The 24912-nt window shown below is 50.7% G+C and overlaps 1 protein-coding gene across 1 annotated transcript in view; it reads left to right on the top strand.

The window, feature by feature from the left end:
- Positions 1–6300: 6300 nt before the first annotated feature.
- BEND3 (BEN domain containing 3) overlaps positions 6301–24912 on the top strand; it is a 36036-nt gene continuing 17424 nt past the window's right edge. The window contains exons 1-3 of the mRNA XM_038554858.1: positions 6301–6366; positions 21996–22043; positions 22546–22748. Of these exons, the coding sequence (XP_038410786.1) occupies positions 22007–22043; positions 22546–22748 (240 nt within the window). The 5' untranslated portion in view covers positions 6301–6366; positions 21996–22006. The remainder of the gene's footprint in view (positions 6367–21995; positions 22044–22545; positions 22749–24912) is intronic.

The following is a 24912-nucleotide window of genomic DNA, read 5'->3' as shown; positions in this document are numbered from 1 at the left end:
ACCTTGGATATTTCACTTTTTTGTGGCCTCTGATTTTTTTTTTTTTTTAATCTGTTTGGCCTTTGGTAGAAGTCAGAAAGAGGAACCCAAAAACATGGTTCCAGAAACCAACGTGCCTTGGGCAAGCCACCTCTCCTTTTTTGCCTCAGCTTCCTTATTGGTATAATCAAGAAGTTGGCATTTATTATTTCTCAGACCTTAATGTGCCATCATTCTAGGGAAATCCTTAGATATATTCACAGTTACTTCTCTAAAATACTGGGTTGAGGGCACCTGGGTGGCTCAGTTAAATATCTGCCTTCGGCTCAGGTCATGATTCCAGGGTCCTGGGATCCAGCCCTGGGTCTCCTGTTGGGCTCCCTGCTCAATGGGGAGTCGGCTTCCCCCTCTCCCTCTCTCCTCCCCCAACTCGTTCTCTCTCTCTCTCTAATAAATAAATAAAATATTAAAAAAAAATTTACTTATGTATTCATGAGAGACACAGAGCGGCAGAGACACAGGCAGAGGGAGAAGCAGGCTCCATGCAGGGAACTAGATGCGGGACTCGATCCCAGGGCACCGAGATCATGCCCTGAGCCAAAGGCAGACACTCCACCACTGAGCCACCCAGGTGCCCCTAAATAAAATCTTAAAAAAAAAAAAAAAAATACTGGACTGAGAATTCAGAAGCTTGGGGAAAGGGAGCCATGGATTCTGTAGTCAAATGCCCTATTTATTGGAGCATTATTATTAAGATCTCTCTCTTTTTCTTCTCTAAGTCATAAGAACATGTAGATAAAGGGGACCCCGGTGATAGGAGTAAATCCAGACTCTCACACCAGCTCTGCATGACTTTTAGCTACTCCAGGGTGACTTTTGCCCTGTAGGCCACGTTGACGACTCAGGCTTTAATCTGCGGGAGGCGGTAAAGGGCTGTAAAAGCAATGGATGCAGGGGGGCCGGGGGGGGGGGGGGGGGGGGGGGAATAAAATCCAAAATCCAACATTACACAAAGGTATAATTCGAACAAGCAAACATCCCTCTTTTCTCCCTACCATCCTGCACCTCAGGGGAAACCGGGGCCCCCCATGTCTTCCAGATCTTTTCAATTACACTGAAATATATATTATATATATATATATATTTTTTTTTTTTAAATATATAATACATATGTAGCCTGGCACACCGGGATGTGAGAGCACTGGCTCCAGGGTCCCAAACAGGCCGGGCTGAGCCAGTCGCCACTGACAAAACCCAAAGGCAGAGAAACAAGTGGTGGTGGAACAAGAAAAGATTATTTATTTATTTATTTATTTATTTATTTATTTATTTATTTATTTATTTTTTTAGCAATCTCTACACCCAACATGGAGTCCAAACTCATGACCCAGCACAAGAGTTGCATGGTCTTCCCACTGGGCCAGCCAGGGGCCCTGAACAAGAAAGGAATTTATTTCAGTGAGGCCAAAAGCAGGAAGAAAGTGGACTAGCCTCTCCAAGACTGTCTCCAAAGGGCCAGAACTCCTTATATAAGGTTTATATATGGGAAATGTGGGGCAGAGGTGGGCGGGCACCTGCAGGCAGGCAGTGAAGGTCAAATGGATCCTTGTCCTGGAGTCAATTCTCTGTAGGCTCTGGGCGGTCCTTATGGCTTCAGGGCGTAGTTCTGGTTCCCAGCAAGGGATGCTCTGCCCTCAGGGTCTTCCCCCTGAGCTAAGAGACAAACTAGAAAAAAGAACCCTCTGGAAAGTTTGAGGTCAAAATGGAGGCCGCCCAAGCCCTCTTTCAAACAGATCTCCAATTTTCCTTTTTTTCAATAATACGGCGTAGACTACGCTTCCGTATCCATAAAAAAAGAGTGCTTTTCTTTCTAAAGCCTACACAGTATGTCATAGCATGTCATTTATTTAACAATTTTTCAAATTCTCTCTCTTTTTTTTTTTTTTTTGTGCTAAGTATGATCCTGCAATGAACATCCTTGTAGATGTAGCTTTGGTTGGGTATTTCTCCAGGTTGGATTCCTAGAAGTAGACTCACTGGATTTCGGGTTCATTTCTATGAGGTGTTTCATTGTACAGAAAACATTTTAGGTCAAATAAGACCAAATATGTGTGCGTATCTATGTATATACACCATTTCATTTAAGGAGTCTTGACCCACAGCATGAAATAATTTCTTGAAAATTGGCACTAGAATAGTTTCTAGAATAGTTTTGTCTCCTTTTTCTTCTTTTTTTTGATGGACTCTGATTGGCTGGGAAAGCAGCCTCCTCTTGCTCCCTGCTTCCTGCCTGTCGCAGCTGTGTGGTCGTCGCGGGGACTCCTGACTGCAGGCCCTTGGGCGCCCCTCTGGGTGTGCGGGCCCTGGTGTCTGCACCGCCTCCAGCCAGCGCTCTGAGTTGAGAATGAGCTATAGTTCAGATTGGCATTTGTTTTCTCAAGGGCTTGAAATCGAGAGCGGGATTACAGCAATTTTCGCTCTTCCTAACATTTCTTTTTGCAGAATCCTACTGTGCAAGCCAGAAATTCAACTAAAATCAGATCTTAATGGCTATGTTGGGTGCTTAAAATCTCAAACCTGCTATGAATTATTAAACAGTCCTTCAACACAGAAGAAGAACTGCCCAGCACGAATTCTCTGCAGCTTTTTCATTCAAAACTTAAGCTCCCCCCTCCCCCCCATATTGGGGTCGTTTACCAGCCCTGGATTCCACGGAGGGTAGTTTTCCCTCTTCCCCAGCACACTAGGGGTTAAGCTGAACTCCCAGAGCCTAATTTCCCTGAACAAAAGCCAGTTTTGCAAGTTATTTTTCAAGGTGTGTCTTTCCATAAATTCTATTTAATAAAAGTTAATACGTGGTCCCACTTTTTATCCTTCTTACTTTTCTGTTGTCAGTATTCATGGAATCTGGATCTGTCAGCTACTTGTGTTTGAAGTGGAAGAGTTGGCAAAATTATACATCCAGCAGGCAAGAAATAAAGTGGAAATGTCTCACAAGTAACAGTGAAATCTGTTGCGTTGTTTTAAGACTTAACTACCGAGGAAGAAAAAAGAAAGCCCTACTAAATATTGTCTTGGCAACTATAAATATATTTTAGCGATGACAGAAACCTTTAGAATAGCAGTTAAAAGATATCTGAAACCTAATGCCTATCTGTCTGTCACTCTCAAATATATATATTTACATTATATATATCCCATTCTTCATTAAATGCTGTGCAATAATTTTCCTTTTGAGTTGTTACACTGTTTTATGTGAATCCTTCTATGGCCAAGTAGCCGATTCCCCCTGCTGCATTGGACTCAGGTGAAATTGGAAACGAGCTCATTAGATCAACTGCAGCAACTCTAATTTGAAAACTTGAAAAATGCATTTATAATTAAGAAATTTCCAATCAGGCAGATATCTAAAAATCAGGGTTTCTTTTTTTTTTTTTTTTTCAGGTCTTTATACACATCCCCACCAACCAGGAACCGTCACCCCTACTGACTTCTTAGGGTCATGTTGAGCAAGAATGGTTTTTCATGCCTCATTCTTCTCCCCATCTTACTCCATGTTCATTCTTATTTTTTCAGAAGGCATCACTTTCATCTGCTCGCACTTTCAGACCTATTATTTTTTTTAGACCTATTATTTTTTAAAGCCTCCAAAATAAGTGTGATACAACTATTCCAGTGCAGGTGCTGTTTTCACCTTCATGTACGATTTTCCCACACAACAGGACAAAAAACCTACAAAACCCTTTGAAGGCGGGCGATTTCCCTTCCTAGATGGCAATGATATCCATTTCAGTTAATAACTCTTTTGGAAGGGACAGTTTACTTTGTTAAGTAGAGCGGCCGAGTTATGCAAATTAAGATATGTAATTTACAATAACACTCAAGGTCACTTTGTCCTTTCCTAAGAGAGATGCTTTAGAATGTCAGCCATAAGGTAAGCCCTCTGCTCGTCATGGATGCTATTTATTAAGACAATTACTGCATTTGAAAAAAAAAAAATCCTTGGTTTCAGATATGCACAAAACAACTGTTGGTTTCTCTTATTTTATTTCTACTGTTTTATTATTTATCTTTAAACACCTCACTTGTTACCGGGAAGGGCTGGCCAAAGACACAGCTCTTCACAACACCCATCTCATCTAATCCCCTTTGTAAAAACGTAACAAGGTCATTTTACATTTTTAAACCACTGCTGCAGAGCGGTTTAAAAATGCAAAGTGAGCTTAAACGCTGCTCTTAAGTCTTCCTAACTCTTCTACTGGGAAATCCTAGAAAACCGAACTAATGAAATGCAATTTATACTCTTTAAATTCTAATTATAACTGTCACATTACATTGAAGGTGAGACTACAACTGCTGTATCTGTTAAGCGAGTCAAGCGAGGCAGTGGATCATACGTGTTATTTAATGTGCGAGTGCAAAAAAGTCAAGTTCCCGGCAGAAATCGAAGCGCCTCCATTCCGTCCTCTGGGAATGTATAAATTAACCATTCACCCCCGAGCGGTCCTCCTCCCTTCCTCCCCCCGCCCTATTTTAAAATGTAGATAGGGCGTCTCAAGTCTTTTGAATTTGAAGGGCTGCTATCTCGGCCCCATTCTTTTCATCATCCTGTTTTGAATGACACTGAGCACGTATAGATTCTTTTATAAAAGCACCCCCTGGATGCAGAGCTCGGTTACTCCCGGAGGCTTGCTAATTTTGCATAGCAATTAGTCCTGACTCCTCTCCGAATGGGGCTATCCAAATGCAGCTCCAGAAGGTTCCACGGAGTTCCTCCAAGGTCTCAGATAACCGCGTGTCTTTTGATTTCAGCCCCGAAGGGAGGAAACTTGCATAATGACCGAATCCCCAACGGGAGTGGCCGGGAGGAGGAGTCGGTAATCCCGAAGTCTGCGGCATTCAGAGCGTCCCCGCCACCGGGCTGCACGGAGCCGGCATCTGCCTTCTTTTAAAATCCATTCTACTACCTTCGGTGGCCGCGCGGGGCTGGGCCACATGGTCCTCCCTTGCAGCCAGTCAGCTGTGAGCAGCAGATGGGACCATTTGCATTTTTCTTTTTATATTTTTTACTCCGACCGGCAAATTAAAAGAGTTAGGAAAACACACACACGCACACGCACACGCACACGCACAAAACACCTACATCCTCATTGTTTGCCTAACACGTAAACGTGGTTTCAACTGCTGGATCGGGCTTCCCTGACCTTCACACGCCACACCCCTTGCAAGTCCCCGGGACTTCAGAGAATGCCCGAGGGGTAGGTTTCGGGTCGGCCAACTTGCAACCCACGGCGCCCGGAGCTGGAGGGGAGGGGAGGGGAGGGGAGGGGAGGCTGGGCTCGGCCCCGGCCCAGCGCGCGGGGGGCTCGTGACCGCGGACACCCCGCGGCCGCTCCGTGCTCGGGGCTGCGAGCGCGCGCTCCGGAGCCTCGGGCCGCGTCCGCCTCAAACACCCCGAAACTTTCGGGCTGCGAGGCTCGGCTCGGCTCGGGCTCCCCCCCCCCCGCCGGGGGGCGGCCCCCCCGCCCGGGGCAGTGGCCAGGGCCGGCGTCTCCCGCGCCCCCGCCGGGCTGCAGGCGGGCCGGGCCGGGGCCCCCCGGAGGGGGTGGGGTGCGGGGTCCCGGCGCCCCCAGGTCTTTGTGCGCATCGCGGCGCGGGAACCCCCGCCCGGAGGGGAGGGGAGGGGAGGGGAGGGCCACGGCCGGGCTGCCACCCACCGGGCAGGGACGCGGGCGCGAGGGGAGGAGACGCCTCGCACAGTCGCCGTCCCGCGGAGGGGCAAAAAAAAAAAAAAAAAAAAAAAAGTGGAAAAAGAGGCTTTTCAGGTCCAACTCCTCGGGGCTGGGCCACCGCGCTGGGAGCCATGGCTCGCGGGGGGCGGCCACGCGGCGCGCAGGCACGTTGCCGGCCGCGCTGCCCCGGGGCGCGCCGTGGGTCCGCGGCCCCCGCCCCGCCCCGCCCCCGCCCCGCGCGGGCCCACGTGCAGCGGCGCCCGACGAGCGCGGGGCCGGCGGGTCCCCGGGGCGCGCCCCAGCCCCAGCCCCAGCCCCCGCCCCCGCCCCAGCCCCCGCCGCCGCCGGTCCCGCGTGTGCCCCGCTGAGGGGGAGGGGAGGGGCGGGCGGGGTGGGGGCGGAGGGGTTGTGGTTCCACTGCAGCGGGGGCTCCTGTGTCCTTGTGCGGAAATGACACACGGAGTCCCGTCACGTCACGCGAGAGCGCAGCGCACGGACACACACAAAGAGGGGAAAATACACGGCGCCCTCCCGCCGCCCCCAGCGCCTCCCGGGCCGCGCCGCCCGCCCCCGCCCCCGGCCCGCGCCCCCCACCCCCACGTGGCGCCCGGCCTCGGCGCGGGCCGCTCGGCGAAGTACACAACTCGCGCCCCAGGTGAGTGCGGCGCGGACCGGGCTGCGGCGCCGGTGCCGGGGCGGGGGCGGGGGCGGGGGCGGGAGCGGGGGCCGCGGCCGGGGCGGCTGGAGCCGGGGCAGGGCCGGGCAGGGGGCGCGCAGGGGGCCGCCCGGAGCGCGCCCGCCGGGAGCGGCGCCCCCACCCCCCCGCGGGCCGGGCCGGGCCGGGCCGCCGGGGCCCCACGGGCTCGCCGCGCCCATTGTGCCGCGCGCCCCTTTGTGCCCGCTCGGAGCGCGGAGCGCGGCGGCTCCATGGCGTTCGGGCAGCGCGCGCCGGCGGGCGGGGGGGACGCGGAGTGGAACGGCCCGCGCCGCCGCCGCCGCCACCACCGCCGCCACCGCCGCCCCACTCGCGCCGTGCGCGGGCCCCGCACCCCCGCCCGGCGCCGCGATGGAGCGGCCGCGGCGGCCGGAAGGCTCGGCGGAGCCGGCGCTGGGCTCGGCGGGGCTGCGGCGGGGCTCGCGGCTCGGCGTGTGCGAGGGGGTGTCGGGGCGGGCGCAGGGGGCGGGGACTGGAGGGCGCCGCCGAGCGGGGAGCCGGAGGCCGGAGGAGCCCCCGTTCGCAGGGACGCTGCCTCCCGAGTCTGCAAATGGAGCTGGGCCGGCGGCGGCGGCGGCGGCGGCCGGGAGCGGGCGGGCACGGGCCCCGCCGCCAGGGGGCGCAGCACCCCCCCCCCCCCCCCCCCCCGGGCCGTCCACGGCGCGGTTCGCGCTTCCCGCTGCCCGGGAGCTGGAGGCGGGCCCGGCGCCCTGGGTGTGCGCACCCGGCCTGGCGCGAGGCCTTCCCGGCCCCGCGGGGTGCAGCCCGGGCGCCCGCCGCTGCTCGCCGCCCCCTTCCCTCTCGCTGCAGACGCGGGTTCCCACGCAGGCTTTGCCCTCGCCCGGCCGCGAGCTGGGCTGCAGCTCCCCCGGGGGGGGCCTTGGCTCTGCTTTATTTAACGAGGTGTTTGTACGGGGGTGAGAGGGCGGCGGCCCAGGTGGCCCGGCTGGGACCCTGTCCCCCCCCCCCCCATCCCGCACCGGCTACCGGGCGAGGTGCACGGGGCGCGGCTGCTAATGTTCAACTTCCCAAAGGGACTTGTGACGGGCCGCCGCGCCGGGGAGCTGTGGCTGCGGGAAACTGAGGCCAGGGAGTGAGCTCTCCGCCGGCTGGGGTGTCTGAGAGAGGAAAGGAGGAGGTTCTTTTGTTATCCGCACCCCCACCCCCTCGGTTTTTGTTCTGTTTTGGTTAATCACCCGTCCGTAGCTCACGGTTTCATATCACCCTAGAGGACCCCGCCAGGCCCTCGCCCTCCCTGCAGAGGCGCCTGCACACTCCTGCGTCCTCCCCGCGTTGCATCCCCAGCCACTAACCCGGTGCCTGATGGTGCAGTAGGTGCTCAGTAAACACTTGCCAAAGGAGTGGAGAGCCTCTTGGGTTCCACAAGGAGGCCGGGGCCGGTGCAGCCCACCCCTGCCCGGGGGTCCCCTGGGGTCCGCGTGGCCCTTGAAATGAGATTCACGGATCAAACCAGAGCATTTAATATCGGTCACGTAAAAACTCCCACCACTGAATGTGGTTTTTTTTTTTTTTTTTTAATATTTACTTACTTATTTTACTGGAGACACCTATTCCCTCCATGAAGTAATGTAACAAAAGTTTTATGACCTTCCCTTTAGTTACAGCAAAGAAGAGGGACCAGTTAGGACCTAGTAGGATGATCATCCCAATAACCTGTTGATGGGTGTACCACGTTGCCCCGTTTATCAATACCGTCCCCCTTTTGGTCACTTCCAGGTTCCTAAGCATCCTTTGCAGGAGCGGAGGAATTGCAGAGTGTGTAATAATTACGAAGAGAAAAATTAGAATCAACCCTGACAGATTTGATTAGGTGAAAATGTAATCTCTGCATCACGTCCCACCTGCCGCTTTTTAGAACTGACTGAAAAAAAAAAAAAAAAAAGCCCCTGAAGCAATGAGGAAGGAAACAAGAAGCTTTTATGAATTGAATTGACACCACGATGAAAAATCTGGGGATGTGTCTTTTAAATACCTCAGAATTTTATAATGGAGAAACACAAGAAGGTTGCTAGCCAACCAGCAAAAATAACTTGGTGTTTAGTGTATGGGAGGTTGGGGTGTAGCGTTTTTTTTTCCTGGCACCTGATTGTGATGACAGGTGGTGAATTATAGTTGCTCCCCTTATTATTCATTGTGCTACTTGCCGGCTAAAGGAAGTTTGGGGAATTATTTGTAGAATTGATCTTCTGGTTGATGGGACTTTGTATCCTCCCCTTGCTGGTGGTTACAGGGATGTATATATGTGGTTATCTTTCACAGAACTGTGCACCCCTCCCCCCAGAGAGGAAATCTTACTGTATGACATAGATATATATATTTAGGATTTTATTTATTTATTTGAAAAGGAGAGAGAACACAAGCAGGGGGAGAGGCAGATGGAGAAGCAGACTCCCCACTGAGCATGGAGCCCAATGTGGGGACTCGATCCCAGGACCCTGGAATCATGACCCAAGCTGAAGGAAGATGCCCAACCAGCTGAGCCACCCATGTGCCCCAGTGTTTTTGTTTTTTTAAAGATTTTATTGATTTGAGAGAGAGCACAGAGGAAGAGGGAGAAGGAGAAGTAGGCACCTCGCTGAGCAGAGAGCCAGATGCGATGCGGGACTCGATCCCGGGGCCCTGGGATCATGACCTGAGCCAAAGGCAGATGCTTAACCAACTGAGCCACCCAGGTGCCCCTTAATAAGATTTAATGTCACGTAAAAACACACACCCCCCCAAATGGGATATTTTATGTGCTTTGTGAGCATCACTTTGGTCTTGTTGTTTCTTTCCCCGTTCAGATTGGACAGTTGTTCTTGCGCTCCCCCCCCCCCCCTTCCCCAGTATTTCTTGCAACATTATTTCAGCTCAGAGCTCATGTGGTTTCTGGAACTAGCTGCCACACATGACCCCCACATGCCATGCTAAGAGTGCTCCGTGCTGGCATCGGGCCTTCCATATGTCAAACAGGAGAGGTGCTATTTTACTTGGAGTGGTGGTTCATGCCTGGCGTGTTAGTCACTAAGTGATCGGACCTTTTACTTTTGTTTTACTTACTAATTTATTAAAAGATTTTATTTATTTATTTGACTGAGAGAGCGCACAAGCAGGGGGAGTGGCAGGGAGAGGGAGAGGGAGAAGCAGACTCCTGGCCGAGTAGGGAGCCTGACATGGGGCTCGGTCCCAGGACCCTGGGATCATGACCTGGGCCGAAGGCAGACGCTTAACTGACTGAGCCCCCAGCCGCCCCCGAGTGATTGTTTTAGCGCTGAGTTTTTCTCAGCAGCTCACCTGGTAACCTGCCCACACCTCCTTTTCAATCCAGCTTGAAACACGGGTTTTGAAGTCAATCCTCTTAGTTTTTTGTTCTCTACCAGTGGCCCCGCTCCTCTCATTTTCAGTATCAGTGGGCAGTGAAATGCAGTTGCATCAGTATCTATAAGGGCACTGATTGCTCAGTTTGAATAAATTACTTATTGGTTAAATTTTTAAGTTTTTATTTATAGGAGTCCTGTCTCCACCCAACCTGGGGCTCAAGCTCACACCCCAGAGCTGGAGAGTCACCTGCTCCTCCAGTGGAGCCGGGCCGTGGGTTTGAGCATGGAAGCTGGTGAATGGAAGGCCGGAGGCTTGGGCTTGGGGGGGTATTTACACCAGACTCTGCCCCACCTCTAATTAGCTCATGTGGTCACAAGACCATGCACTCGAAAAAGTGGGAAGTACAGAGCAAACTCAGCTTGTACCTCCTAGGAAAATTAGTCACCACTGTACAGTCAGTCACATGGGTGACTGCTGGGGTGTGCTGGCCCTCTTTTCCTCCTTGAGCCCCAGCTTCTGGGTGCCCAGGTTAAAGTTGTAAGTCTGGTGCCTCTTACAGGTTGATGTCTGAGGAAGGGACCCCTCCTGGGCCCCAGGAAGGTGCTAACGGTAACGGCCTAGCCATGGCCTAGCCGAGGAGGGCGTCACGCGCAGTCACGCTCAGGCCGGACCGCAGGCAGGCATGCTGGAAGACGTGGTTGTGCTCTAAGGAAGGCAGCAACAATTACAGCTCTAGAACACTCGGGGGAAAATTGCCCTGGTTTTTGCGAGGACTGGTATTTTTCAGACTGCATTTGCAGATGTGTCTAAAAATAAAAACAAATTGCAAACATGTCCTGCAAGTCCCAGGGGCAGGATGCCACTGCCAAGAGGGCCGAGTTCTGAGAGCCCCAGGACTCCCAGCCGGTCCTGTAAACGCAGAGACCCGAGCCCCGCAAGAGCAGATGGCATGGGAACATTCCTTCTGTCCTTAGGGAGAGTATTTTATTTGATTTCATCCCCTTCCAGTTAGTTTTGCTGTGCCTTTTATTTAAAAGAAAAATTACTAAACTTTTATTTTAAGTTACTAAACTTTTAAAAGCTTTGAGCCATATTAATTTTGCAGCTTTAAAATATATCCACTGTTAAGATGACTCTGAAAATCTTTTCTTTTTTTTTTTTTTAAAGGTTTATATCGGATAACATTCACTAAATGCAATGTGCCAGTCATTTTCTCCTTTGTAGTTTTTGCAAAAATTCTCGGGGTAGTGTAGAGTGTTGAGCTCCATTTTACAGAAGAAAGAACCAGGGCCTGGTAAGCAACTTGTCCCGGGTGTTAATAAGCTGAACAGAGGCGGAGCCAGGGTTTTAACCCGAATCTTTCTAACCCTAGAGTTCAGTAGGGAATTCCCTTTTCTTCGGGATCAGCTGCACTTGTCCCTACTCTGGTGGTCCAAGGGCCCATCTGGCCAGGTGGCTTGCTCAGCATCAGAGCCCAGCCTGCAAACCGGCGCTCAGTGGGAAGGCAGGAGGCAGAGTGTGGGATGGCCCTGCCCCATTTGGTCCAGCTCTTTCTGGAAGGCTCCAATGAGGAGCCTGAGTCCACCCTGCTTCCTTCCCTCTTTTTGCTTTCTCTGATGCCTTCTCCGCTGCTCTCCCTGCTTCTCCACCTGCAAAATCAGAGGGCTCTTGTGAGGATTCCGTGGGTTAATATGTAAAACAGACCGAGGAGCCAGCACTGCAGAATGTGAGCTGTTGTCCTCCTTTCCTGTGCTTAATTTTTAAAGTCGATTTGACAGGGGCGCCTGGGTGGCTCAGTCAGTGACCTTTGGCTCAGGTCATTGATCCCAGGATCCTGGGATCGAGCCCCCACCTGGGGCTCCCTGCCCTGCGGGGAGTCTGCTTCTCCCTCTCCCTCTGCCCCCACCCCCCCACTCATGTTCTCGCTTGCTCTGCTCCCTCTCACTCTCTCTCTCTCTCAAATACATACACTTGGGGGATCCCTGGGTGGCTCAGCGGTTTAGCATCTGCCTTTGGCTCAGGGTGTGATCCCAGGGTCCCGGGATCGAGTCCCGCGTCAGGCTTCCCACAGGGAGCCTGCCTCTCCCTCTGCCTATCTCTGCCTCTCTGTGTCTCTCAGGAATAAATAAATAAAATCGTAAAAAAAAGATACATACACTTAAAAAATAAATAAAATCACTATGACGAGTGTCAGAAAGTCAGATCAGTTGTGACGGCTGTGAAAGGGATGAGGTGAGTTTTTGTTAGACCATAAACTTAAGTCCTGAGTGTGTCTTCCGCAGGTTACCTCGGAACGGATCCGAGCGTATTTCCTCGGCGTTAGCCTTTGTGTGAGGCGACACTGTTGAGCCACCGGCTGCGGGGTCTCCGGCTCCCAGCCCAGGGCTCTTCTGGGCCTCACGTTCTCAAGCAGCCCTTCCGCCGGGGAGAGTTGGCCTCCCTGCTCTGGAAACGGGCCTTGGGAGGTGCGGAGGATCCGATCGGGGCCGCAGGGGCCTGGTCTTCCGGACCACACCTCAGCCCGGTGGCCTGCGCCGCGTTCGGCGGCCGTTTCCGAGGGAGAGGGCCGGAGTCCTGAGTCAGCTGGCTGCGCCCCGAACCTCGAGGTTTCAGGAAGCCCAAGTACTTCCCATTTCTGGGCCGCTGCTGGTCCTGTGCGAGCCCTGGCCGGCCGCAGGCCCTGGCGCCTCCCTGCTCCCACGGGCGCAGATTCTCCGGGAGGAACGTGCTGGAGAGGACCCCTGGCCACTCCCAGCCCCGGCTGAGCAGCACGGGAGCGCGTTGTCCTTTGCACACCTGTGGGACACTCAGGGAGGAGACCGTGCCCCTGTAAAGGCAGTGGGGCTTTGGCAAGGAGTCCCCACCCCAGGTCACCCCCGCTCTCCCTGCTGTGGCTTGTGTTCAGCTCTCAACAAGGATTCCCCAAGTCAGGTCCTTATTACCCACCTGAACCAGCGCCCTCAGCACACCTTCCCTTCTCTGGCTCAGCCGCTCCTCAGCTCTGCAGACCTCCCGACCTGCCCTCTCCCCTCTACGTCCCGCTGCTTGTCCCTGCAGCCAGGCCCCTCAGAGCAGGCCTCTGCTTGCCCAGTTGGGGCCAGTTTTGAGGAGTTGGGAGGAGGATCCCAGAGGCGGGTCTGAACATCTCTCGGACACCAGAGAACAGGCTGAAGAAAGGGCCACGTTTAACAGTTGTCATGCAGAGCACAGAAACCCCGAAAGGGAGGCCCCTGCCCTGGTGAACTTGCTAAGCTTCCGGCCAGTCCACTGGTTTCCCCAGCCAGCCACAAACCCTCCAGTGACCTGGCCTTCCATCCCTGATTCAGAAGACCGTGCTCTGGTTTTTTGGTCTTGTTGGGTTTTTTTTTTTTTTTTTTTTCTTCCCATAAAATTGGCCTTATTTTGAAAACCCTTCAAGTATCGGGCAAATCTCCGAGCCTATAATATACCCGCTAGGAAATGACATTTCCTTATGGTTCAGAACTGATCTCTTCACCTTCTTATTCACACCCAGGCTTATGAGCTGAGACTTTTTCCTAATCTCTCCTCCCTACACTGAGGAGCATTTTCTACCTTCAGAGGCAATAATTCAGAGACAGTTATGAAATGAAAGGTTTTTCCTGATTTGTCAGTTGTTCTCTCGTTTCTTAGATTATCAGCATTTTAAATGTTTAAAAGTTAAAATGATTTGATCTTACATAACTAGCATCTAGTTGTTTGTAGGCCTAAGTTAGAATATAGCCTGGGCCTGTGCTGTTTTCATATTGTAATACTTCTTATTTTTTCATTTTTGAAAGTTTCTTTTTCATTTTCAAAGAACTGGATGCCCACTGTAGAACATTTGGAAAATAGAAGGAAATCTTACGAAAAAAAATCATCCATAATCTCCTAATTGGAGGTGATTAACATTTTGGCATATTTCCTTCCAGCTGCTTTATGGCAGTTTTTAATTACGCAGTTGACATATCCCCAGCGAACTTTGAAGTATGTTATTATTGACTGGGTTGGCCCTGTAATGAACAATTGATTTTGAATCTTTACACATAATTTAATGCTCAGCTCTTCTGTCAATTGAGGTGTCGAATTCGTGTGTTGAGAAAATGTGTGGAAGTTGACTTCCTAACTTTGTATAATGGAAATAACAATGGTGATCTGTGGGGAATCTCATTCCAGGTCACATTCAGTTTGTTGTCTCTCCCACTTTCTCTGCAACTTTTGTGTTTATCAGTAAATAATAACAGCTGATGGCTGTGGAGGGCTTCTGCACCAGGATTTCCACCCTCAGGCTAACACTCATTCCTGCCTGCGCTTGGCCTGAGATCCTCTGCCTTCCTCAGTGTGGCCGCTGCACATCAGAACTTCCAAGTGCCTGAGGCTCCGCAGGTGACAGAAGGATTTGGGTATAGGCCCTTATAAGCAGAAGGTGATGAGAAAGATCAAGATTTGCCCAGCTAAACATTGACAAAGTTTTTCTTTTCTTTTTTTTAAAGATTTTATTCACCTATTCATGAGAGACACAGAGAGACAGGCAGAGACACAGGCAGAGGGAGAAGCAGGCTCCATGCGGGAGCCGGAGGTGGGGCTCGACCCCGGGACCCTGGGGTCACGCCCTGGGCCAAAGGCAGATGCTCAACGGCGGCGGAGCCACCCAGGCGTCCCTTACAAAGTTATTTTCAAAGTAGATTCTTTCTCCCCCTAGAATTTGCTTTAATGTTATTTCTCTCCTCTACCCACCCTGCAAAAGAGAAAAGTCTGGTAAGTATATGTCAGAGCTGGAAATTATTTGTATCCAGGTTGCAAAACGGTGAGCATTGGTGGGCTGCGCAGCTGTGGCAGGCGGCCCGTGTTTACTAGATTTGAGTGAGTTATGGTTGTTATGGAAACCCTAATGTAATATCTCCGAACCTTGGGGTTCTGAGTGCTCTTTCCTTCCTGTTACTTTTATCTTACAGTGTTGACCCATCCTCCCCTCTGACAGAGGTTCCCAGAGTCCCGTCTTCCTTATCCAGGCCCTCTGTCTCTACTTGGATTGCTTGCGATCAGTCCCTGTAAAGAAGTTGTGTGGTCCGTCGTCCCCTGCAGAGGACAGTGCCCCCCCTGGCACACAGTGGGGGGTGTGCTCCCCAGAGCCCCGGGCAGGGAGGCTTGAGCATGTTCCCAGCCTTCCTGAGCCTGGGATCCCAGACGTGGGAAACGAGATCGTCTCCAAGGTCCTTTTTGTCTCTAAAAGCGTGCCTCAGTTTCCAAACGTGTAAAATGAGACCAACAGGAGTCCCTACCTCATAGGATTGTTAGAGAAGTTAGTTTACTGTAAAGTTCTTTCCACGCGGCATCTTCTACACAGTGTAAAGTATGGATTCTCCTCTGAGCGTGCAGGGCAGTGGGGAGAGGGGTCCCAGAGAATGGCATAGTGCGCCTGCACCCCGGGAGCTGGCCCCGATGGGCACAGGGGGCCGCCCCTCTAGTGCCCTCAGTCCTACCTGTACACGGGGCGCTCCTTCCCCACGGAAGCACACTACCGTGGCCCTCACCGTCCCCTCCCAGAGAAGCTACTCACTCTGGGTCCTTGTCACCCAGTCTGCTTCCGGGGGGAAGCAGTTTCTAGTTTCTAGAAACTAGTTCAAAGTTTCTAGTTCAAACTAGAAAAAACAGTGATAGAGGAGTTTCCATGATACATTAAGTGGAAAAAGAAGGAACAGGATCCTAAACCTTCCAGTTCCAGCATCTCTTTATATGCTGAAAAAAATCACTGAAGACCCCAAGAGCCTTGGCTTATATGGGTTATATCTGTCAATATTTACTGTGCTGGAAGTAAAATGGAGGGGCGCCTGGGTGGCTCAGTCGGTTGGGCATCCGGGTCATGGTTTTCGCTCAGGTCGTGATCTCGGGGTCGTGGCATTGAGCCCCATGTCGGGCTCCGTGCTTAGTGCAGAGTCTGCTTAGGATTCTCTCCATCTGTGTCTCCCCCCTGCTTGCATGCTTTCTCTCTCTCTCTCTAAGTAAAGGAATAAATGAAAGTCTTTAAAAAAATTTTTTTTAAAGAAATTAAAATGGAGAAGTGTTTAAATATTTGTTAAATCATTTAAAAACAGGGACCCCTGGGTGGCTCAGCAGTTGAGCGCCTTCCTTTGGCCCAGGGCGTCATCCTGGAGTTCTGGGATCTAGTCCCACATCGGGCTCCCTGCAGGGAGCCTGCTTCTTCTGCCTATGTCTCTGCCTCTCTCTCTCTCTGTGTGTGTCTCATGAATAAATAAAATCTTTTAAAAAGTCATTTAAAAACAACCATAATATTAAAAGGTAGTGTCAATAATAAAATATTATTTTAATGGATTAATATTTTATGAAAGGTAACTTATTAATTTATGAAAGGTAACATTAATATTTTAATGAAAGGTAACTATTCTTCCCCTCCAAAGAAAAAATCTTAGTGAAAAGATTGGTATTGTTTATGTTCTTTTTTTTTTTTTTTTTTAAAGATTTTATTTTGGGCAGCCCGGGTGGCTCAGCGGTTTAGCACTTGCCTTCAGCCCAAGGTGTGATCCTGGAGACCCAAGATCGAGTCCCATGTCGGGCTCCCTGCATGGAGGCTGCTTCTCCCTCTGTGTCTCTGCCTCTCTCTCTCTCTCTCTCTCTGTGTCTCTCATAAAGATAAAATCTTAAAAAAAAAATTTATTTTTAAAGTCATCTCTACACCTGATGTGGGACTTGAACTCACAACCCCAAGATCAAGAGTCACAGGCTCGGCTGACTGAGCGAGCCAGGCGCCCCTGTGCTGTTTACGTTCTTGGCAACTCTCTTGAATATCGGACCTCATAGAAGACAGCTGAATTTGCCTGTCGGCCTCGGAGGTCAGTCTTTTGCAAAATACCATGTCCTGTAGCCTCTGGAAAGCTCTCCTCCGCGGGAGAGGAAAGGGGCAGCGAGAGCGCAGTGGGTATAAAAACCGTTCTCATCTCACGGAACCCTTCCAAGGGTCTTGAATATACTCGTAAACTGGCTTTCCGAAAAGAAAAAAAAAAGAAAAGACCAAGCTGATTTTCAAAATGTCCAATGTCCGTGGTGTCAAGGCTGCGGCTGCGGCCCAGGTGCAGGCGCCGACCCGTCCCCCTGCGGCAGGACCGCCCCCGAGCACCCCAGCACCCCAGCACCGGCCGCGCTTGCCCAGAGGCTCCTGGGGACCCGGGGACAGTGGGCTTTTAAGCCGCATGTCCTTTTGTACTTCGGGATTTTGTTTCTGGTGCCTTCGGTTCTCCAGTCCAAAGGGAGGGAGGGGAAAAAAAAAGGACTTCAAGCGTCTTCCCTTCTTAAGGTGAGCTCCCCAAATGGGCATCGATGGCCTGTAATTCGTGAACCTTCTCCCCGTTTGCATTTCTCTGTGGCATCTCCTGGAATCGTTCTGTCCCAGGGGCGCTGGTTCCCGCTCGTTGCCCCCCAGACCCCCGCCTGTCCTCGCAGACGCCCTTGTCCCCCCCCACCCCCCCAGGAGCTGCAGAGGCCCTGCCCATGTAGTGCATCGAAGTGGCCAATCTGAGCAACTTTGCCTTTGTAATTTGATATTCCAGTGGCTAAAGCGTCTTGTTATTTATTTATTTATTATTTTTTTGTGTGTTGTTATTTCTCAACGTTTGGGGAATTACCCTCCCTTTTTGTGCTTCTTGTGAACGGGAGGCTTCTCTGCCGGGGTCATGCCCCCCCCCCCAAAGTCGAACACTGCCCGTCTGGCTCCGGGCAGGAGAGCAGAGGCTCTGAGGCATTTTAATAAAATCACATACACTCTTCCGAGCTGTGCAACATTGAAACCTTTCTGTACCCATGACAGTCACTTAGCCTGAGGCTTCCTAGGCTGCTTGGTTTAAAAAAAAGAGAAAGAAATGAACATTTTCAGTAATTAAATTAACCCCTGGAGACTGGCTCCGTTTGAGAGTTTCCCCCCCAAGAGGTCATGGACGTCTTAGAACCTGTGGTATTTTAGCCACAGGTGGCAGCTGGCTGCACGGGGCCCACTGACACTTGTCCCTTTGGGTTTGGCCAGGGGTTTTCGCGGCAGGGGACAGCCACCCACTGGGGGCGAAAGCTGACTCTCCGGGCCGTGCGGATGCGTCGTTAAGGTTAAGGCCGCAGTTTGTGAGACGTGGTAAGAGAAATAAGAGCATCCTGGAAAGGAGAGGGTGTGCCGGCGACAGCGCCCCGCAGGCCGGGCGGGTCACAGTCCCAGCGGCCCGGTGGCCGTGCTGGCTGGTGACTCCTGCGTAACCTGCGCTTACGGGAGAAACGGAACTCCTGTGGCAGGCCCGGCGTCCACGCCGCCTGAGCAGCCTTGTCACCATCGTCTGGGCAGGTGGCCGCGTGCGGAGGTAGCGGTGTGCGGCCCTCTCCGGTCCACCCGGCGGGACGCCAACACGGCCACTGTGCCCGCGCGGGGACGCCGGGAAGTACCCACACGCCCCTCCCGGAGCACCCCTTCTGTACGGTGGGGTACAGTCTGCGCGCTGCATGGGACCGGCTGGTTTTCCAGGTAGCCGCCTGCGAGCGAAGGCAGGTCCGGGTGTTCCGCTGCTGCTGGGCAGAGGGATCCACGGTGGAAACGGGCGCCGGTGCCCATCAGAAGAGCCTTTAACAAAAGAAAAAAAGATTTTATTTATTAATGAGAGACACACAGAGAGGCAGAGACCTAGGCAGAGAGAGAGAGAGGGAGGGAGAGAAGCAGGCTCCCTGCAGGGAGCCCGACATGGGACTGGATCCGGTGTCTCCAGGAGCAGGCCCTAGGCAGGCGCCAAACCGCCGAGCCCCCCAGGGATCCCTCATCAGAAGACCCTTAACAGAAGGAGGAGGATTCGTGATTTCCACTGCAGGTGGCTGAGTGGAGATGCACATAGACTCTTTTTGAACCCTCCTCCTGCCACTTAGCAGCTTGGTGACACTGGACAAGTCACCTGCCTTGTGTCCCCTCTGCCCCTTCGGTATTCGAATAGTATATTTTCATAATCAAAATGATATTTTATTTTTTATTAAGATTTTCCTTATTCATGAGAGAGGCAGAGACACAGGCAGAGGGAGAAGCAGGCTCCCCGCGGGTCCCACGCGGGACCCAATTCCAGGACCCTGAGGTCACGACCTGAGCCCAAGGCAGATGCTCAACCACTGAGCCACCCAGGGGCCCCCAAAATGATAATTTAAAAATAACTTTTTCTGGGATCCCTGGGTGGCGCAGCGTTTTGGCGCCTGTCTTTGGTCCAGGGCACGATCCTGGAGACCTGGGATCGAATCCCACATCGGGCTCCCTGTGCATGGAGCCTGCTTCTCCCTCTGCCTGTGTCTCTGCCTCTCTCTCTCTCTCTCTCTCTCTGTGTGACTATCATAAATAAATAAACAAAAAATTAAAAAAAAAATAAATAAAAATAAAAATAACTTTTTCTGTTTTCATTGGGGTATAGTTGACACATAAGCATTGTCTGTATTTAAGGGGTATGTCCTTGGTTTCTCTATTGGTAAAATTGGGATTAAAATAGCTCTGGGTGAGAGGGCAGCGTCCATGAAGTGGCCGATGCGTCTGGCTCACGGTTTGTGGGCAGCTGATGTCACCGAGGACCCTCGCTCCTGTCCCCGCCGCACGATCAGATGCGTTGTGAGTTCTTCAGGCTTAGCCAGTGGGAGGTTCCCCAGCTTGCCGAGGAGCTGGGCTGCTTTTGCTGGCTGGGTGGGAAGGGGTCCCCGTGCTGTGTGGTCTGGGTTACCTCTGGGCTAACCTAGCATCGCTCACTGGTCTAAGGTGACTCCGGCCCCAAAGCAGTTACCCTCTGGGTGTCTTGATTGCCCAGGAAGCTGGCCACTGGGAGCCTTGCCAGCTCCCCTTCTGGCTTTCTGCGCACCCACGGGTGGCTCAGATGTGTGCTCTTCCTTCCCCAGTTTCTGACATGGGACGGTCAGAAGGCAAGTGCTGTGTTGCGTGGTGTGGGTTGGAGAATACCCTTCCTGCCACCCCCGCAGCCCCAGCCCAGCCCCAGCTCCATGCTGCTCGCTGGGAAAGCGCAGTGGGGTAGATAAAATACTAGATGGCCAGGCTGGCCTTGCTCAGCACTGAGGTTCTTGTGCTGTGGTTTTTTCATCGACACCTGTGTTCCTCCAGGATTTGCTTGTCCTTTTAATGCTGTCTGCTTAGCTGAGTCTTTGTGGTTTCTTTCACCTTGACCCTTTCTTTCCCCCACATAAGCCGTCCGCCTTCTCCTCCCTTTCCCACCACTTCTCCCCAGAGAGTAATTTGTTTTGTACGCCGAACCCTGTCTGAGAAGCCGCACTCGGTCCTGCCCGTCTGCTCTGCTGCGTCTCCCCTCTGCTCTTGATTTCAGGGAGTGGGTTCTGGGCCGTGTGGCAGGGTTTCCAAGGGCGGTTGGCAGGCAGGCGAGGCCCTAAGTGCATTCCCTTGGGAAGCCTCCTGTCTGGGCTGCGGGTCCGGACACTTGAACTTCTCCCTGGCATTGGCCACCTTCCTGTCTGCAGACTACACTTTGCCTACCTGCCAGTGCCCCCCCCCTCATACCCCACCCCTGCCCTGGGGGAAGATGTCAAGTTTTTTTCCTTGAATTTAATGGAAATTGTATTTGCTAAGATTCACTGTTGGTAAAATAGCTCTCAGACCTTTGAATCTGACTTACTGTTTTCTCTCAACATCATCTTGTGTGTTACGTTTTTCAGATAGCAGATAATTTGGTAAACAGGAATTATTTTCAGTGTAATCGCACTTTCAAATAAATCTTATATTTTCTTGTGCCTCCGAAAATTAGTCCTGTAGCGATGCCTGTTATAAAGTCATTGTGACACTCTGAGGATAGCACGTCGCATCATAAGCACTATATGTGTGTTGCTGTTAGTGAATTTTGAAGTTGTTATTGCGTGCATAGATCACCTAGACTCGGTCACTGTCTCTTGCACCCCACCCCCTCATTGATCCATCTAGAACAAGGGACCGCACACCATCTTTTGGGTATTTGGTAAATAGTTTACTGGACTTTGTAGATAGCATCCCTCTTCCTTCTAGAAATTTCTTAAAAGATACTTCTTAGTCCTGCTCTCCTCTGATGCTTAAGCAAAATGGGAACTTAGTATCTGTAGGCAGCTTAATCAGTCGTGGGAACCGCAACTCAATGGCAATAGTGCCGGCTGTCCGTGTTTTCCAACGTCACTACCTCATTTACTCCTTATACTATTTATGGATGCTGTTATGTAATATGGGGAATCTCAGAGACTTAATGCCACTTGTGATCATGGTGTCCGTTCCATTCTGTCTGGGGCAGTGGGAGTGAGAGTCAGGGCTGCCTCTGCACTGGACCCTGGAGCCCCTACAGTGCCCCTCGCTCTCTTGTGGCGCCCCTGCCCCTTTCCTCTCTCATTCCCTCATCGGTAAGAAGAAGGGTTTGGACCAGATTATGTGGAGCTCGAGAGTTTTAAAAACCCACACTGACTCTTCTTGTTGCTTTGGAAGGAAGGGCTAGACCAGTACCATCCAATAAAAATAGAATGTAAGCCACTTACGTAATTTTAAAATCACCAGTAGCTACATTACAAGAAAAGGTGAAATTAATTTTAATAATAAAGTTTTATTTAGCCCAATAAATCTGACATTGTTTCAACATATAATCAGCATAAAAAAAGATTATCTTACTTTTTTTTGTTTGTTCTGCTACATCTTTGAAATCCAGAGTGTACTTTTATACTTCCAGCACATCTTCATTTGGGCTGGCCACACTTCCAATCCTCAGTAGCCATGTGACTGTTGGCTGCCATCTGGGGCGGCGTGGGTCTTTCTGGAACACCTGGAGTCTCATGACCCGCTCGTGTCCAGAGGAGCCTCGGCCTACATCCTCAGCCAGCCTTTTCATTCTGTGGCTGGAATTTAGAAAGCAGGGACCCACAGGAGATCACCCGAACTTGGGTCTTTTGTAAGACTTGATTTTCTCAAATAACGTTCCCCCCTCGGTCTGAAAGTGACTCTGTTGATGCTTTAAGACGCGTTCTGCGTGAAGTTTCGAGAAGTCCCCCCAGAGGGTGTTCGGGAGGCCTGGCTGCTTCTGAGCGACTGCAGGCAAACACTGAGAGGATGCAGTTTTCCATGATGTGAGGGAACAGTATCAGCTTAACCTTCCATTACCCAGAGCCAGGGTTGGGAGGGGAAGGGAATTTCTTATGGGTATGGAAAATTAAGAAATAAATCAAGCAATAAATCAAGACTTTGTCTTTGTCTTTTCATTTAGTGGAATAGAAGATGAACTCAACTGAATTCAGTGAAGATGTAGAAGAAGGTAAAAAAAAAAGCTTCTTTTTAAAAAGTAATTTTAATTTAATATTTTTTATTAGGTCATACACGATATGGTTAAAAAATATAAAAAGTTACGGAGTGAAAAATCAATAGAAAGCCTCTTCTCACGCTTGCTTCCCATCCCCCTCTGCCCGTACTTACCTGCTGTAAATGTCTTATGTATCTTTCCAGAGTTACTTTTTTTAAAGTATCATTTAAAAGATAGTATTTGTTTCTTTCTCTCCATCTCCTGTCTTTCCCCCAAAAAAGACCTTAAAACCAGTTTTGACCAAAAAGTTCTTGCAGGGTCGTTTTACTGTCTAGCACTAACACGGTCAGATAAACATCGCTAGGTTGGAAAGTGCAGTTGTAATGTGACTAGACTCTATTTTCTGAGTGATAGTGTCACAGGGCAGCCCGCAAGTACCCCCCGCTCCGGGAACCCTGCTAATCTCCGAGCGGCCCAGTGGTCTTTCCCACTGAGCCCTATTTCTTCTCTGCCACAGTTCTAAAAAATAACACTGTGAAAGTGGAGACAGAGGCCGAAGATGCTGCCCTGGACTGCTCAGTGAGTTCCAGGTCTTCCGAGAAGCACCCTCTGGACAGCGTCTTCACTGCCCTCCAGGATTCCAGCAAGCGAAAGCAGCCGGGTGGCGATGGCCAGCCTGACTCTGTCCCCAGCGTGAAGAGGCGGCGGCTGATTCCCGAGGTGAGGGCCCAGCCCCTTCCGCCGTTTGCTTGGGCTCTGACCCTCAGATGCGCTCTCTCTCTCTCTCTCTCTACTTGTGGGCATCTAGGCGACTGCTAAACCCTTGGGCACGAGAAAGCTTTCATTTCAGCTGTCCCATCCTTGGCTTAAATTTCTAGAAGGTGTCTTTTCTAGCTAGAATTCTTATATATGTCTGGATTCATTATGGGACTAGGGGAGTCTGCACAGTGCAACCTGCTTTTGAGTTCTTTGTTTTGCTTTGCTCCACTTGCTAGGAAGGACTGTTAAGAAAGGCCTACTGCATTTTACACAGTACACACTGTACACAGATTCCTGGAAAAGTTGAGGGTTGGGAGGTCTTTTCCTGAATCAAGCCCATCTTTTATATTAGGAGAACTTGTTCAGTGAATCTTTTTGTAAACAGAATTCTTTTTTTTTTCTTTAAAGATTTTATTTATTTATTCATGAGAAACAGAGAGAGAGAGAGAGAGGCAGAGACACAGGCAGAGGAAGAAGCAGGCTGCATGCATGGAGCCCCAGGTCTCCAGGATCACGCCCCGGACTGAAGGCGGTGCTAAACCGCTGAGCCACCCGGGCTGCCCAGCAGAATTCTTTTGTAACATACCTGTTACTCCCTAGCCTATACTTTTATGTATGAATTTACTTTATTTTTCTCATCACCTGCTGGTTACATTGAACTTGACTAAATTTCTTTTTTAAAAAAGAAAACGATTTATTTATTTGAGAGAGAGAGCATGTGCGCTTGCATGCACGAGCAGGAAGGATAGAGGAAAGGGGAGAGAGAATCCTAAGCTGAGCATGGAGCCTCATGCAGGTCCCGATCTCATGAGCCTGAGCTGAAACCGGAAGTTGGACACTGTACCACCCTGAACTTGGCTAAATTCTAAGAGAGAGAAAGACAACAGAACTGGACATGGTGACCCCCTCTAGCAACCAGCAGTCCAGGTGGGAAACAAGAACAGTTAAGACCAAGGAGAGAGAGGCAGCCTTGGGGTATCGGGGTTCTGGCCTAGGATGCTTCACCTCTGCACCTCCCCATGGACCAGTAGTCTACACCTTAAACTCTTAGAAGGACATTTTCCCAAGCTCTCCAACATAGATTGACAGGCTCTTTGAGAGACCCAGAGAGGAATTCAACTGCTGTCTGACTGTCCAAGAGAGCCCACATTTTCAATCTCATTTTCATTAGCCAGAACACCATGGAGCATCAGCCTGGCACTCTTTGGGTTGTTACTGGTTTGTTTTAAAGAATTAAAACTATTAGGGACACCTGGGTGTCTCAGCGGTTGAGTGTCTGCCTTTGGGTCAGGGTGTGATCTTAGAGTCCCGGGATTGAGTCCCACATTGGGCTCCCTGCAAGGAGCCTGTTTTTCCCTCTGCCTGGGTCTCTGCTTTTCTTTCTCTGTGTCTCTCATGAAAAAATAAATAAAATCTTAAAAAAAAAACCCAAGAAACTATTAGATGCTAGGGCAAATCCAAATAAATTGGAAGTACATGGATTTTAGAGATTTAGTGAGTGAGTCTTCAATAAGTAAAACTATCATTTGCTATAATAAGCAAAATGAGATTAAGATTCTCACCAGGATTTAAATATGCATGTTTATATTATAATGAGCATCAGCCTACATTCTATATTATGGATCATTGAGTGATACCTTTATTTATTTGAGGTTTTTTTTCCCCAAACAGCTTTTCTTTCCCCCCCTTAAAGATCTATTTTATTTATTTATTTGAGAGAGTGAGTGAGCAGGATTGGAGAGGCGCAGAGGAAGAGGGATTCCCAGACTCCAGAGCCTGATGTCCGGCTCAGTCTCATAACCCCAGGATCACAGCCTGAGCCAAAACCAGAAGTTGGACCCTCAACTGACTGCACCACCTGGGTGCCACCCCCTCAATTATTGAATTATTAAGATATAACTCACATACGATGCAATTCACTAATTTAAGTTGTGCAATTCAGTGGGTTTTTTTGTGTATATTCACAGAGTTTTACAACTATTACTATAATAATGTTTAAGAATATTTTCATCACCCTGCAGAGAACCCCTGTACCCAGTAGCAGTCGCTCCCCATTCCTCTCCTTCAGTCCCTGGCGAGTACTAGTCTACGTTGTCCCTCTGGATTTGTCTATTCTGGACGTTCC

This window comes from Canis lupus, chromosome 12 (assembly GCF_011100685.1).
Source record: "Canis lupus familiaris isolate Mischka breed German Shepherd chromosome 12, alternate assembly UU_Cfam_GSD_1.0, whole genome shotgun sequence".
Taxonomy (NCBI): domain Eukaryota; kingdom Metazoa; phylum Chordata; class Mammalia; order Carnivora; family Canidae; genus Canis; species Canis lupus.
Note: the sequence above shows the minus strand (reverse complement) of the source record. Positions and strands in the feature narration are given on the sequence as shown.